The sequence below is a fragment of the Echinops telfairi genome, unplaced genomic scaffold (genome assembly GCF_000313985.2).
Source record: "Echinops telfairi isolate 266 unplaced genomic scaffold, ASM31398v2 ScPeMD7_7356;HRSCAF=8355, whole genome shotgun sequence".
NCBI classification, from domain to species: Eukaryota; Metazoa; Chordata; class Mammalia; order Afrosoricida; family Tenrecidae; genus Echinops; species Echinops telfairi.
The window spans coordinates 2504320-2520954 of record NW_022111256.1 but is presented as its reverse complement, the minus strand read 5'-3'; the positions used below and the strand labels follow the sequence as shown (position 1 = coordinate 2520954).

Genomic DNA, 16635 nt, shown 5'->3' with positions numbered 1-16635 from the left:
TCATCTAGTGCTGCTGCAATGGGAATGCCACGAGGGGGTCCCGTTAACAAACAGTTTATTTTCTCAAAAGTGAAGAAGTTGGAAGTCCACATTGCGGGTATTGCCCCTTGGAGAAGGCTTTCTCTGTGTGTTAGTTGTGGAGGAAGGTCCTGGTCTTTTCTGAGCTCTGCTCCTGGGCAAGCTCATGTGCTTCTGCACCCCTTTCCCTCAACCTCTGCCCTCTGCCCTCTGCCCGTGTTTGTTTCGTCTCTTTTAGATCTCAATAGAGATTGACTCAAGAAACCCTTACACGAATGCAGCCACCTTAACATACAAAAGACAACCCAGTCCCAGATGGAATGATCACCACAGGCACCGAAGTTAAGAAATACAACACATATTTGGGGGATACACAATCCAAGTCATAACAGTGACCCCAGGGATATCAGAGTTGACAGAAACACCAAGGATCACGGAAGCCATCCCCAGATGAGCAGCCCCAGTTCCTGCTAGTCTTCCTTTGTAAGTATCCACTGTTCAGTTGATCATTCCCATGATTGGGAACTCAATTATGTCCCAAGACAGCCTTTCCATAGCTCTCTACTCTGGTTGGTTGTGAAACAGTGAGATGTTGGGGTATGTGTTAGAAAGTGTTATCTGAGCAATAACTGACGTGATGTGTTTTGCTGAACTATCTAGATAACTGCCCAAGCCCATTATTCTCTGCTGGCATAAGAGACTCTCTCTTAGGAGGCTGGATTCTCTAATCCCAAATATTTCAATATAAGTATATTTGATACATCTGGGGTGGGGTAGGGGAAAAGATGAAGCTCTCTTCTCCTGTGAATATTTATGCATGGGTGCCATTCCAATCTATCCTCTAGGGTCACTGAGTCAGCATTGAGTCCATCATGGGGAGCTTGGTAGTTGAGATAGGGCAGACTGTCCCAGACAGATTCACGTGGCAGAAACATCTGTACACCGCTGATGAAGATGGTCAACTGTGTGATGACTGGCTCATGGGTCAGGTGCTGTGAACTAAGAAGGCACAAATCTAAGCTCAAGATGCTCTTAGCACAATGTAGTGAACATCATGAGCTCAGGCTGTGGGCCTCAGGGAGGAAACACCAATCGTCTGGTTATTGCTACAACATGGTCATGATTTTATCAAGGGATTCTTTTACAACTTGTCGCTGAATTCCCCTGTCAAAAGCCAAACCCACTGCCATTGAGTTGATTTTGACTGGGAGTGATCTTCTTTAGAGTTAATGGGATCGCAGAACATTCCGGAAGCCAATGGACTCGTCTCTCTCCTGCAGAGGGGCTAGTGGGCTCGAACCACTGACCTTGTGATTAGCAGCCCAATACTTGCCTCACAGGAGTAGTCACAAAACCAAACTCACTGCCATCAAGTCAGTTCTGACTCATAGCGACCCTATAGGATCTACCCTATAGAATAGGGGACACTGCCCCTGAGAGTGTCTGAGACTTAAGTCTTTGGGGGAATAGAAAGCCTCATCTTTCTCTCACAACGTGATGGGTGGTTTCAAACTGCTGACCTAGTGGTTAGCAGTCCAATAGGTAACCACTGTGCAGCCAGGACACTAAGAGTCCTTAAATTCCTCTTAGAAGATCATCATTTGTACTTATAGAGAATTTTAATTTCAAATCCCCCTGTGTAGAAAAACAAACGGCTACACATGTCCAGAGAATGCAGCTCACAATTCTTTAGGCAACTAAATAATTTCCTCTCATCAGACCCTGAGGGAAACCTCAGCCTGGGCTATGAGGGGTCTGTGACCAAGGCGCTTTGAAGCACCTGAGGTCAGGGACAGTGATGATTAATGTCTCCACCAGCCCAGGGGCCGGCATTTTTTTCTCTCCTCAGAGAGGAGGGGGGGAAGGCTACTCTTGAAGTCCTTCTTAATAAGCTCTTCAGGAAAAGGGTTTGATATTGGAGATTCCCTCGAAAGCTCCTTGCTCCCCTTGCAGGTTTTCCCAGCTTAATCCCTCACTCTCAGGTTTCTCTTTGTCTGGAGCCAATCCATCCCACCACCAATCATGCTCAGAGGTAGCTGACTGCCCTCCAAGGCCCTGCCAAAGGCTGACTTCCAGCCTTCCCCCACTCCCAGCTTCCCCTGCACCTCGGGGCCCCTCCCCCATGCCTGCTGGGCCTGGGGCCCTGGTTCCACCTCAATTTAGAAAAATGTAAATATAATACATCCCTCTCTGCCCCCTCCCCTCCACTGATGACCTGCCTTACCATTACAACTGACAGGCTGGGAGTGGGCTCAGAGCACTTCCTGTCTGCCTGGGTGGTCCTGGGGATCACCTAGAGGGGAGCTGACAGCTGAGGGCAGGGGCGGCATCCCATGTCAGGCACACCAGAGGGAGGAGAGGGCGTCTTGGGTCCCTCCACTCTCCTTTCTGTTCAAAGCGCAAGACCAGGGACCCTCCTCTTTGGAAAAGGGCAGGTCTGGCTGGTGGGAGAGGAAGAAGGAAACCTCACAGGACCCCCATCCATCTCCACTGGAGTCGATGTCCCCCCAGATCCTGATGAAGTTCCCTTGTGCCATAGTTTGGAGAGGGGCTTCTGTCTCAGTCACAGGAATGATTCTGGAAGCGACCCCCCAGGGTACTTGGCCTGGAGGTGCAACATTCAGTTGGCCTTCAGGATGCCAGCCCTGGAAAGACCCTGGAGGTGAGTTGGCACAGAAGTTTGAAACTTTTTTCTCATCGCAACCTTCAGTGAAGTATAAGTGTATTATGTATGTATTAGTCTGGGTACTTTAGAGACACAAATCCACAGAAACTCATGTGTAAGAGAGAGTTTTATATAAAGGTTAAGTGCGCACCAAGAAAGCATCCCAACCCAGTGCTGCCCAAACCCACAAGTCTAACATTAACCCATTAACCCATATGTCCAACAGCAGTCCACAAAGTCCTCCTCCATCTCACAAAACAGATGCAACGATGCCAACTGCAGGAGGAAAGCCAAGTCAGTGAATGTATAAGCATCTCAGCGCTGGCAGCAGTCTCACACGGCTGTTCCAGCACCCAGGGCTGCATTGGGTAGGTCCATGTGACTTCTCCTTGGGGATGTCTTGCAGGAAGTCAGTCTTGCAAGCTGAAGCAGGGACCATCACAAAGCAAGAGACTCGAGAACTCGAAAGGCGAGGTTCACCGAGCCATTTATCCCTCCGCCCTTCAATTAACCCCACCTGTGTTTATCGGCCAGGTTGGCACAATCAACTAACGACCTCAATGTACCACTCCCTTCCATCAGTTTGGGGCATGGTGAAACCCCTCTTGCTCTTACACTCACAGAAGCATGTGGGGATGCGAGAAAGTTAAGGTGACATTTTTCATTTTGTTGTAACGCTTTGTTCTCAATAGCAATGCAATGCATTCTAGAAACACACTGCACAACTGCTTATGACCACAGGTCAGTGGGTTGCAGCACTGACTGGGGAAAACCTCAGGATCTGCTCCAATGCCCTAGAATGATGAGGACAGTAAGGCCTCCAAGAGATGAAGTGAGTTGCCCAAGGTCACACTGCTAGTTAGAGACTGTGCTGGATTCCCACCGTCTCTCCTGCCACGCATGGTACGTGGGGTGAGGAGAGAGACAGTGCTGATCTTACCCGACAGGGGTCATCTGGAGAGAAAAGAGGTGGCCTGTGAAGCAGCTTTTCTTCCTGAGCCAGGCGTCCAGAGAAGGCAGAAGCAGAAGTGTGTTCACCATCTGCAGGCCCTAGCTAACCATAGAGATGGCAAAAACTATCAATTCTAATGAGTTGGTGGTGGTGGGGGGGGTGTTACGTGGACTTCAGACTTCTCTCCCATCAAGCTGTTTCCCAGAGTGGCTTTCTATAAGCAGATGAGCTCATGTTTTGCCTTCACTGATTTCCCTGGATTATTCAAGAGAAAGGCCTCCACACTGGGCCTGGGGTCGGGGAGGGGAAGCAAGGGGTAAGGGGCACTTGGAATGGTGAAGAAGGCAGAGTAAGAAAAACAAGGCTAAGCACCACTCTTGATAATTCACTCACTGGATTATCAGCTCATAAATAAATGAGAATTGATAGCCACATGACTAGACAGTGAGATTGTTTCAGCTTAAAACAGAGAAAGTTAACAAGAGGTAAGTTGATGCCCTCATTTATTTGATTGCTCCTTCACAGATTGATCTGCGTTTTTAATGTCCTTGCTGTAAGTGGGCACATGCATGGCCCTGCAATTCAAGGGGAACTTGTCTTCTCAGGAAATGAGGTAACGATAGGCTTGGTTACTTTACCAAGGAGCTTATCTGAACTCATGTGGGGAGTCAGGAGCTATAAGTAAAGGGGATGTGCTTTAGAGTAGAACGAGCATAGAGCTGGGTTGGCACATATGCGTAAGACCAAGGCATTCCAAGACAAGAGGAACTCCTAGGAGTAAAATGCAGGCTGTAGGGGAAAGGATCTGGTTCATTTTGTCAGACTGTAGGGTCTGTATAAGGGCCTGGAGTAAGATCAATTGAAGACATGGTCCATGAAAGCCTTGCTAAAGAGTATGAGCATCTTGAACTTTAAGGGGTTCAACCAAGATGAAAATTACATTACACACAGGAGAGAAAGAATTGGGCAGCAGTAAGAGTTGCAACCAATTGTGTTGAGGGTATGGTAGGATAAGCACTAGATGTAGTACACTGTAGTCTCAGTCAATGAGCCTCCTAAGCAGCTGTGGAGACTTGTGTGTTGTGATGATGCTTAGCAGAGTTTGGTTGAAGACTAAGACAAACTTGGAAGAAAAGCCTGGTGACCTACTATTGAAAACCAGCCAATGAAAACCTTATGGCTCACAATGGTCCCATCAAAAACTAATCATGGGGCTGGTGCAGAAATGGGTTGTTTCAGTTGTGTGTGAGGCCACCATGAGCCAGGAGATAACTTGATGGCAACTCAAATGAATTAAGGAGATGTTGGGGGTTGTCAGCTCAGGAGGACTGGAGGAGGGTAAGGCCATGACTGTGATAAAGAACTCAGGAAAAGGGAACCACTGTCCTTCATGCAGAATAGTTCCGAAGTATTTTCCTGTAATGGATTCTTGTCCTTGACTTCTTCAGAGTTTCAAAACATGTCTGATGTGGTTGCTGGGCGATGAGTCTCTTGTTTCCAGTCTAGAGCTTGTTCTACCTCAGTAGGTGGTTTCCAAGGTCCAAGGATATTTGGTAAGAAAACGGGTAACTGGCCACCACTCGTCTCTACTTGATCAAATGGAAGCTGCTAAGACCTGGCCTTTCTGAGGCAAGCACCATGAGGGGCATTTGCTCTGTAATGCGGGAGTTCCCTTTCTGTAAACGTGTGCCCCTCTGTCACTGCTATGAGACCTGTAGTTCCTGGAGGCCACGCGTATTCCTATTCCTCTGTGTCCTCAGTCCCTAACACAGGTCGGGACATAGCCTTGCACTCAGCCATGCTGCTGAGGGAAGGACATGAAATTGGAGTTGAGGTTGAATCCAAGGCTGAGACAGAACATTCCTCTCAGTCCACTTCTACTAATGACTTGATCCCTGAAGGGAAAGAGGTAAATTAAAACCAGCAGTGACTTTTCTTGGAGGGAAACCTTGATAATAAGCATGGCTCACTTTGGTTTAGGGCGATGAAAATTGCTGCTTATAAAGAAAGATGTAAGCACAACTACGGTGAAGAGGGAGGCCTAAGGACTGGGATAAGAAGAAGCTAGGTTTCCATGTTTCCTCTGGGAGAATTAAAGAGGCAAAGAGCCTTTCATTCAAGAAATATTTTCTAAAGCTCCTAATATATGCCAAAAATCATACTAAATATCACAACTGGAGAGAAGAATAAGACATAGCTGCTGCTCCCAAGCAGTCAGAGTTTAGGAGAGCCCAGGGTATCATGGGAGAAGAACTCAGAGGGTAGGAGAATTGGAATTTGCTTTCAAGAGAAGATGCATTTGAACAACTCAGAAACCATAATCTGCTATGTAAACCCTCATGGAAAACACATGGAGATATTACGTTTTTCAAAAACTCTCATGCAAAGATGAGGCGGCAGGTGGGCAGAGAGACTAGGTCACTGGAAAGTAAAGAAGGAGAACAGAAATACTGAGAACATGGCCACAACTCGAAGAACACAACCAGTGCCACCAAACAATAGGCTTTGAAACTGTTGGATGGGAATCTATTTTGCGGTGTTCATGTTCATCAATACAACGAAATAGTGTTCTATAGACACATACATAATCCAATAAAAATTCAGGTGGAAGCGAAAGACAGAGGCAAAGGTACGGGAGTAAAACCAGCTCAGGATTATCCTGAGCAGACTTCTCCCCAGCTCTACAAGTACCAGTTGCTACTAAGTCAATCCCAACTCATGACGATCTTATGAGCATCCGAATAAAACTAAGCCCTAGGGAGTTCTCAACTACTGATAGTTCCAGAAGTAGATCCCCATGCCTTGTTATTTTTTTTCCTCCGGCATTTCTGGGTGAGTTTGAATCTCCAACCTCCCAGGTAGCAGTCAAGTGCTTTAACATTTTCACAACTCAGGGACTCTTCTCCCTAGCTGTCTATGGGTCTTTTAGAGAGTGTTCTCATCAAATAGATTCTGACTCCTAGTGACCCTTCAGGGCATGGTAGAACTGCCCCTCTGGGTTTCTGAGACAGTAAATCTTCACCAGAGTTGAAAGCCTTGCGTTTCTACCATCTGCCTAGCTATGTAGTTAATGCAAAATAAAAAAGAAATCATGGAGAATAAGGCAGGACATAGACTAGCCAACAGATGTACCTCTAAACAGCAGAGTTCAAACTTGAACATTGATGAGACATCTCAGATGCAACTTCAGGGGTCCTGATGCCCTTGTCTCTGAGGCAGACTTGTCCAGTGCATGTCCACCATGGTCTGGAGAGTACTGGCCCCTCTGATCTTCCAAAGGACTAATTGCTACTCCAAATGCATGAGTAAGTACCGAGGCAAGCACACATGCCGACCACACACTTCCCTTTCTGCTAGGGTCTGGAGCTCCAGTGATGCTGTCTGCGTGATGTCAGCCTGCCAGCCAGGCTCCCCGCGAGTCAGAATCGCCTCGATGGCAGTGTGTTTGGTTTTTGGCCAAGGTAGTTTGCCAGAAGGTAACTTCACGACTAAGAAAAATGAGACTTTGACTAATGGCTGTGTGAATGCTGAAGAAATGCAGCTCCTCACCCACCTTAACAGCCAGAGGTCCCCAAAACCTGGGCTGTGTTTCAGAATCTGGAGGAAGGCTTCAGGGAGGATAATTGACATCCTGAGCCAGGAAGACGGTACTGATTATTTTGGGGCTGTGGAGGAACAAAAGCTTGTGGGTTTTAGATAAACCGATGATAAAAAATAAAAAGAGCTCATTTGAGATTCCAGACTTGTCAAGTGGAGCCCTGGGGCTTAGAGCTCTCTGAATGGGCAAACATCTTGGAGTGTTTATGTCTCAGACTTCTAAATGTCATTCTTAGATTTTCCTTGGAGCCAGGTATCCCCCTCCATTAAACACACTCCCAGCCCTGCACAAATGGGATGGGTCAAACCAGTTCTAGATGAAAGAGAAAGGTATTGGACAACTGACAACAATAATGCAGCCGATATTCATCGAGAGCTTCCTTGGTAACTATTCTATCTTCATTGCCTTGTTCTCAGGATAATGCTACGAGTAGGTACTGTTAACATCAATCCCAACTTATGGATGAGAAATTGAGTTTGGCGGACTTTACACAGCAAGCCCAGAGTCCCACAGCCAGCCTGAGATGCTATTCCTGGGCCCACACCTCATAACTCGTAGCCTACCTTCCTTGATGAAGCAATACATTTGCAAAGTTCAGTGGTCCAGTTCTTGACATTATGTGGAGACAAATATTCCCTTAAAGGTAGCGACTATAATCCAGAGATAAAAGGAATGAAAGGAACCTAACAGAAATGTTCTCACATTTATATAAAATTTGAAAGAAAACAACCAGTTCTTTAAAACTACTGACCAGTTTAGCCAAAATGGCCTAAAGAATTTGGTCCGTGAGATTCTGTGGAAGGCAGCTGGGAAAACAGGTGTGTGATGCAGGATTTTTGTCCAGATAAGATTGCATTGATGTTGGAACAGCAAGGGGAACAAAACAACGAAGTCCCCAGGGAATACCAAAAATAGACTTTGGGGCTAGGGCGTGGCACCTCATCAGACTGGACCTGAAAACACTCCTAAAGACCAACAAACAGTCCTTGAACTAACTACAGACTTTTCTCTCTTTTTTGTCATTGGTTTTATGTTGTTGTGTTTTATTTTCTTTTGTTGATTTTTTTTCTCTGTCTTGTTTTTGTGCATGTTATTATCTCTGCAGGTCTGTCTAAATAAGACAGGCTGGATGAACAATCTAGAGGAGAAAATAATGGGACCAATGGTTCCAGGGGACATGGGAGAGGGGGAGATGGGGGGAAAGGAAGTGGTGTTAACAAACACAGGGACAAGGGAACAATAAGTGATCCAGATCGGTGGTGAGGAGTGTGTAGGAGGCCTGGCAGGGCTTTATCAAGGGTAATGTAACTGAGAGGAATTACTGAAACCCAAATGAAGGCTGAGCATGATAGTGGGACAAGAGGAAAGTAAAATGAAATAGAGGAAAGAACTAGGAGGCAAAGGGCATTTATAGAGGTCTTAATAAAGGTATGTACATATGTAAAGATATTTCTATATGATGGGGAAATAGATCTATGTGCATATATTTATAGGTTTAGTATTAAGGTAGCAGATGGACATTGGGCCTTCACTCAAGTACTCCCTCAATGCAAGACTATTTTGTTCTATTAAACTGGCATTCTATGATACACACCATTCCAACATGATCACTGAAGACAAAGAGGGTGCATAAGCAAATGTGGTGAAGAAAGCAGATGGAGCTTGGCTATCAAAAGATATAGCTTCTAGGGTCTTAAAAACTTGAAGGTAAACAAGCGGCCATCTAGCTCAGAATCAACAAAGCCGACATGGAAGAAGCACACCAGCCTGTGTGATCACGCGGTGTGGAAGGGATCAGGTATCAGGCATCAAAGAACAAAAAATCATATCATTGTGAATGATAAGGAGTGTAGCTTGGAGACCCAAGACCCACTTGTAGGCAATTGGGCATCCCCTAACAGAATGGTCATGGGGAGGAAATGAGCCAGTCAGGGTGCAGCGTAGCAATGATGAAACATACAACTTTCCTCTAGTTCCTAAATGTTTCCTCCCCCCCACTATCATGATCCAAATTCTACCTTACAAATCCAGCTAGACCAGAGGATGTACACTGGTACAGATAGGAACTGGAAACACAGGGAATCCAGGACAGATGATTCCTTTAGGACCAGTGCTGGGAGTAGTGATACTGGGAGGGTGGAGGGAAGGTGGGGTTGAAAGGGGAAACCGATGACAAGAATCTACATATAACCCCCTCCCTGGGGGATGGACAACAGAAAAGTGGGTGAAGGGAGACGTCGGAAATATAAGATATGACAAAATAATAATAATTTATAAATTACCAAGGGTTCATGAGGAAGGGGTAGCAGTGAGGGAGGGGGAAAATGAGGAGCTGATACCAAGGGCTCACGTAGAAAGCAAATGTTTTGTGAATGATGATGGCAACAAATGTACAAATGTGCTTGACACAATGGATGGATGGATGAATTGTGATAAGAGTTGTATGAGCCCCCAATAAAATGATTTTTTAAAAAAGATTGCATTGATGTCAACTTGAAATTTTGAGGAGACTGTCCTAGTCTTCAAACTTTCTCTCCTTTTATGTACTTAATCGATATTTGGTAAAAGAAGGAAAGAAAGGAAGAAAAGTAGGGAGGAAATGAGGAAGAGAGGGAGGGAAGGGGGGAGAAGAAGGAAGGTAGGACGTATACTTGGGTTTGCTCACTCCTTGTTTAGCCTTTACTAACACCATTCCACACTTACTACCAGTTTCCTAAAGGTAAACAGAGAGCTCATATGTAGCTACCATATTTGTCAAGATAATCCACTCTATATGGCCTAAGTGGAATGCATACCTCTCTGGCCTTTAAGAACCTCCACTGATCCTCCCTCTTGCCCAACTAGCATCTTGCTGTCCATTGTCAACAGTGACTCCTGCCATGAGGCTCTTTGTACTGCCAGTCTTTAATTTGAAAAGCTCTCTTTGTTCTTATCCTTGATCTATGGGACCTTGGGGATCATCAGGTTCAAAACTTCCCAGCTAGAGCTGGAAACCTCTTCAGACCATTCCTGATCCACCATCAATCAAATCCTGCTTTGAAAATGATCTTTTACTTGCCCCTAAAAGTTATTACAAATTTAGCTCGGTTAAGAAACTCTCCCTCATCAATGGATCAGTTCATTCATTGTGAATGATAGGGAGTGTAGCTTGGGGACCCAAGACCCATTTGTAGGCAACTGGGCATCCCCTAACAGAATGGTCACGGGCAGGAGATGAGCCAGTCAGGGGGCAGGAGGCATGCATTCATCATGCACTCACCTTGGTCTGTCAAGAAATTCACTAGTCCCTGGAGAACATGAACAAGTCATTGTCCCTCCCACTGCTCTTGAGGAGCCAATCGATTGGGTCTGATAAGAAACAGGTATGTGAGCAGAGCAGTATTACCGCAGCCAGTAAGACATCATCAGTGTATGTGCCAACTGCAAAGCTGGGGCAGAAGGCAAATTGTTCTTCTTCTTTTAAAAAAAAATCATTTTATTAGGGGCTCATACAACTCTTATCACAATCCATACATAGATCAGTTGTGTAAAGCACATTTGTACATTCATTGCCCTCATCATTCTCAAAACATTTGCTTTCCATGGAAGCCCCTGGCCTCAGCTCCTCATTTTTTCTTAAGAGTAGCAAGGACACAGTCAGCGAGGCATCGCAGAGGCAGTACTTCAGAAAGTGAAAATGAAAAGTCATCTTGGAAATATTCAGACCAAGAATCTGAAATGGGGCAGGGATATAGGATTCAGACTCTGTTCCATATTGATAGCTCTTTCCTGTCGAGGATGTCAGGGTATTGAATAATGTGGGCTCACTGAAGGGGTCTTTTCATACGTTGCCTGTGGCTGGGGAAATTAGTCAAATGCTTTCAGAAACAATTTGGCAAAATGAATGAAGAACATACTTAGAACTAGTAATCACACCTGTGGGACTCTGGAGGAAATCATACTCAAAGTGAAAAATATCAAATGCACAAAGACAGTGTATATTATAGCACTACACCAGGGGGGGGTGGGGGGTGGGGCAGAATTGAGGAATCAACTCCATCCCTTCACTGGAAGATAGGCAAAGAAACTATGGTACATTTATTAGACAGACTCAAATACAACTACTCATTTCCCATCTCATGTGACAACTAAAAATATATGCTGACTAAAAATGGGAGAAAATATTATTACTAGTCTAGTCTTAAACTCATATGCATATAAAAGCAACAATAAAAGGCCCTAAGAAATGATACCAAAATTATAATAAAAGTTGATCTAGAAAGAGGGGCACTTAAGAAACATTTTCCCTATGCTCAATTTTGTATTATACAGTTGTTTTATTCCCTTAAAACCTGCATGTAGTTTTAATCGGTGGATTTCATGCTCTACAAAGTTGATATGAATTTCTTCCAAAAGTCATCATGTCTTCTAGTTTTTTTCTTCCCTCCTTCCCTTGAGAATGCATGCCCAAGTATGAGTATGTAGTGAATGTCTACTCAACACACAATAGAGCTCACAACTGGAGCAATCTCCCTAAACTTCACTTTCCAATTGTCTGAAGACCATTACAAGATGCAACGACACTTGACACTTCACGTAGCTTTTTTATGTGCTAGACCCTATGCTAAGTGACTCTCAGATTTTAATTCATTAAAAACAATGGTCCCTTGTGATATGTATAATTATTAACATTCTATTTTTAGCTAAGCAAATTAAGAACCATAAAGGTTAGCCACATATCCAATGTTATCTAGCTGATTGGAACAAAGCCAGGATTTGAACCCCAGGTGTATACCTCAAGGGTCTTGGCTCTTAATCACTCCAAAAAGGAAAGGAAATAGCCAGCTAGCTAGCCAAACAGGCAGGCCAATAGGCATGTAAACCTATATACAGCTGGGGAGTAGGGATGGGTGACTGCGCTGCAGAGTGGATGAAGTAAGATAGAGCGCAAGGATTTCTAATGTACCTCTTCCAAAACCACAGCCTAATGCTCTGTCTTGCAGAGTGCAAGAATGGCAGAGGTAGGGAGATGCCATCTGAGCGACCATCTCTGAAGCAAATAGCGGGCTCAGCGTTGGAGAGTGATTAGAAGTAGCCCTTCGCTGAAGGTGAAAAGGTTAGCAGAGCGATGGTTTCCCATAAACAAGGCCTTGATAGTGTCTTTCCCTATACTCCTGAGTCAGATATGATGATTGCTTCTTCTCTGGTGAGTTTATTTAGATGGCAAAGCTCACATTTTGCCTAGAATTTTAGATAGGTCAGGATTATATCAGGTCTTCTAGGGCCATTCTATTTATATCCGGCACATTCTTTCACCTCTAATAAACACATACACATACACACAAACACACTTTCTTATAAATATAACAGTATAAATTAAAATCTATTAGAAAAAGTGAGTGCTCTACCTGGTACATAGAAAGGCACTACTGACCCTCAAGGAAAAGCGATAAACCAAAGGCGGGCAAGGGTTGTGATGTAAACGCAATCATAGCTCTAAGAACGTTAAGTCTTGAATCAAATGCTTCGTGATCCGTTGTTGGAACTGGTGGTTTCTCTGTGACATCTAGCTACAGTAATGGTTAAATGATCTAATCTGGCCTCTTGGTCAGGAGCCCTGATCTCACAGGAGTCAAGTGACCAAACGGCCAGCAGTTCAAACCAGCCAGTGTCTCCACAGGAGAAAGATGCGCAGTCTATGTCCGTGAAGATCTACAGGCTTGGAAACCTGATAGCACAGGTCTACCTTGACCTATAGGGCTGCTTTGAGTTGGACTTACTTCAACAGCAATTGGCTTTCTTGGTTTATGCTATCCTGTGTTTTTAATTAATTATTCCCAAGTCTGACAAATAGAGTTCTAAACCATCCACCCCCAAATAAGACCAATACTGTGTAAAGTAACCAAGAACCCAACCATAGCTGGGGTCAGTTGGGACACTTCCTCTATTAGAGATTTCAAGATGTGGGTGCCAAGCCACGTGTGAAATGCTTACGTTGCAGCCGCCCGTGCTGACACGCACTCCTGCCTTCTGTCTCACCCAAGAACAAGCAGGAGCTCTACAGCTAAAGGCTTTCCTTTCATGAAACCTCCACAGAAGGCCACCTAGTTTTTGTAGTGAAGAACTGACATCTTAGCCCGTCTTACCTAATCAGTGTGAGGACGTGCCTCAATGCCCCATATCAAAAGACAAGTTTACTCTTCATTCGTTGAAGCTGTGTTCTTACAGTTTAGATTTTACTATTATTAGTGATGAAAACCATGGGAAAGAAATATGAAGAAAAATATCCTCATCTATGAAATCTAAGAAACTTATGACACTCAAAGTTAAGGTAGCATAATCTCCATATCTTTTGGTTCTTATTTCAGGGTTCTTTCTATAAATATAACATGTCATCTTCAATTGATCATGCCATATTGAAGGAAATATCACGTAGCCATGAAGCTTATGGAGGGGCAAAGCTGCTGCAGTCCCTGCTACACACACACACACACACACACACACACACACACACCCCACACTCACACTTGAGAGACCCTTTGTCGGACCGCATTCCCAAGGTTAGGGAAGAAGCGCAGCTCTTACTCATTTCCATGTACTCGGGAGTCAGTCCAGTGTACGGTTCCAAGCTGTGGTCTAGGTCCCACTGCTCGGGATGTTTTGACTGAGCAGAGTCCGTTTCTCCGGGTTCTGTCTCATCTTTCAGTTTCCGAAAGAGTTTCTTTAGCTTCCTGGAAGAGAGATGCGACAGTCACCAAAAGACTCGGGAGGGCAGGCTTATTTTTACAGACAGAAAGGAGGACAAGGAAGCTGTTGACCTGAAAGCCTTCTCTGATCCAAGAACAGAGAAGACAGCTACGACTATGATTTTTCTCCTGAAGATGAGCTCAGAGTCTTTACCCAATAGTAAAATGCTACATCAACAAGGGGGCAGGCTGCTTTAAACCCAAAGAAAATTTCGAGTTCGTCTTCGGGTTTGCCAAGTCACAGCAGGGCGGGGGGGCCTTTTCCATCCAACGCTGAGCTGGGTCAGTCTTCGGATTTCACAGACCACTGGTCCATCTCTACCTGCAGAGGGCAGGGAGGTCCAAACACAGTGGAAAGATGCTCTCCTCCTAGTTCTCCTGGATCACACGTTCTCAGGTTTTAATAACATCAACCACACCATCCTTCTATTTAATGCCAATTCCAATCTAATCCATATCACATTCAGGACAAAATAATAATGGCCCAACTTCTTGAGGTTTGTGTGAAGATTAAGTAAAATAATGTTTACACAGTCCTTAGTGGAGTCTCTGGACACAATAAGTATTCACACATTCTCCTCCCCACCTCCCACAAGGGACTTTTAAAAATTATGTTGTGGGTTGGATGAAACTTTACAGAGAAAATCTGCTCTCCATTCAACAAGTTTTAGACATTTTGCTTCATAAAATTAAAAAGTCCAGGTAATATACTCAGTATTATTCAAATTTATATACCAAACCCTAAAACCAGTGATTAAAAAAATCGAAGAAGTCCACCAACTTCTTCAGTCTGAAGTTCATCAAACATGCAATCAAGATGCACTGATAATTATTGTCAATTGGAATGTAAGAGTTGGAAACAAAAATGAAGGGGTGGAAAATAAGGCCTTGGTGATTAAAATAAAGCTGTTGCTTATAAGACAGATTGTGCAAGACCAACAACTTCTTCATTGCAAATACCTTTCTTCAACAGCATAAATGGTGACTCCATGCATGGACATAATGAGATGGAATACACGAGAATAAAAATAATTATGTCTGTGGAAAGAGATATTGGAGAAATCCAACATGCTAAACAAGCCAGGAGCCAAGTGTGGAACAGACGATCAATTGTTTAGATGTAAATTCAGTGTGCAATTGAAAAAAATTAAACAAGTCCATGATTTGACGTTGATTATATCCTGCCTGAGTTTCAAGACCAGATTTCACACCTTGAGCACGAATGACAGATGATCTGATGAGCTGGGGTATGACATCAAGAGGAAAGTAACAGGTCCATAAAATGACAAGAAAGAAAAGATCAAAGTGGATGCCAGAAAATGCTCCGAAACTTGCTCTTGATTGTATATTAGCTAAAGCAAATGGCAGAAATGATGAAGTAAAAGAGCTGAACAGAGCATTTCAAAGGGCAGCTCAAGAAGACAAAGTAATGAATGAAATGCATAAGCCCTTAAGTTAGAAAGTCAAAGGAAAAGAATATGCTCAGTATATATCTCGAGCTGACAGAATTGAAGAAAAGATTCAGGCCTTGAGTTGCAAATATAGAAGGATTCTATAGGCAAAATATTGAATGATGCCGGAAGCATCAAAAGATATATATATAAATATATACAAAAATAATATCATTCTGTGACTGACTGGGAAGGGGCTGAAAACCACAATGGTACGTGAAGTTAGTCAATCACAAAAGGACAACTATTGCATAAATCCACTACTATAAGTAGAAACACCAATTAAACAAATATTGAAGACCAATTCCCAAATAAAAGGGTAGAATATCTGCCATGAACCGTATACCACCCTCGCAAGGTGCAACTCATAAGAACCACCTCAAAGGAAGAGACCTCCCAATGGCTGGGGTCAAGGGAGAAGACCATCCAACATTGAGACAAGGTACCCACAAAGCATTAGGCCCTCCACAGGAGTGAGAAGAGCCCCTTACTGGAAAATTGAGGTAAGACCAGGGGCAGGGAGCATTTACATTGCAGAGGATGCACTGATATTTCTAATGGCAGGTATGGTGGGTAAATGGGGCGGAGCAACCTCATATCAGGAAAGGAGGCTAAACAATAATTGGAGGGAACCTAAGGGGAGAATAAACCCAGTTCTATGTTTCTGGGTGACACTTCGAATGTTTCTACCCAATCTTGGTCAACCATGCCTTGTACTAAGCAAGAAATAAGCCTTAAATGGAGGAACATGGCATCCCCCAAGGGTCATCCCAGAAGGACTCAATGTGGAAGCCCAATTGAACCTCAAAAGTACCTGTGCCCTTGGATTTAGGACTGAAATACCCTAATAGGAGAAGAAGTAAGAAATGACCACCCCAGGACTGTGGAAATGGCGATCGTTGGACCTTGGGTGGAGCCTCTGGCTTTAGTGAGTGTCCAAGGAAAATGGACCCAGACCCACCATATACTTAGTATTTCAATGCTCCCCTTGCATTAATATGACAGGTATTAATCTGCTAGGCAAGCATCTTTCCTTGTAAGAAATGGTATAGGTTCTTCCATGTGGGCTTTGTTGCTTCTGAGCTAGATGGCCGCTTGTTTACCTTCAAGCTTTTAAGACCCCAGGTGCTGTATCTTTTGATAGCTGGGCACCATCAGCTTTCTTCACCACATTTGCTTATTCACCCGATTTGTCTTTAGCGGTTGTGTCGGGAAGGTGAGCATCA

General features: G+C 44.2%; 1 protein-coding gene across 1 annotated transcript in view; it reads right to left on the bottom strand.

Annotated features, from left to right (window-relative positions):
* The window catches only part of ANO2 (anoctamin 2), a gene marked incomplete at its 5' end in the record, with an annotated part of 414765 nt that overhangs the window by 30492 nt on the left and 367638 nt on the right, over positions 1–16635 (bottom strand). The window contains one exon of the mRNA XM_013008512.1: positions 13798–13943. Coding sequence (XP_012863966.1) covers positions 13798–13943 — 146 coding nt within the window. The remainder of the gene's footprint in view (positions 1–13797; positions 13944–16635) is intronic.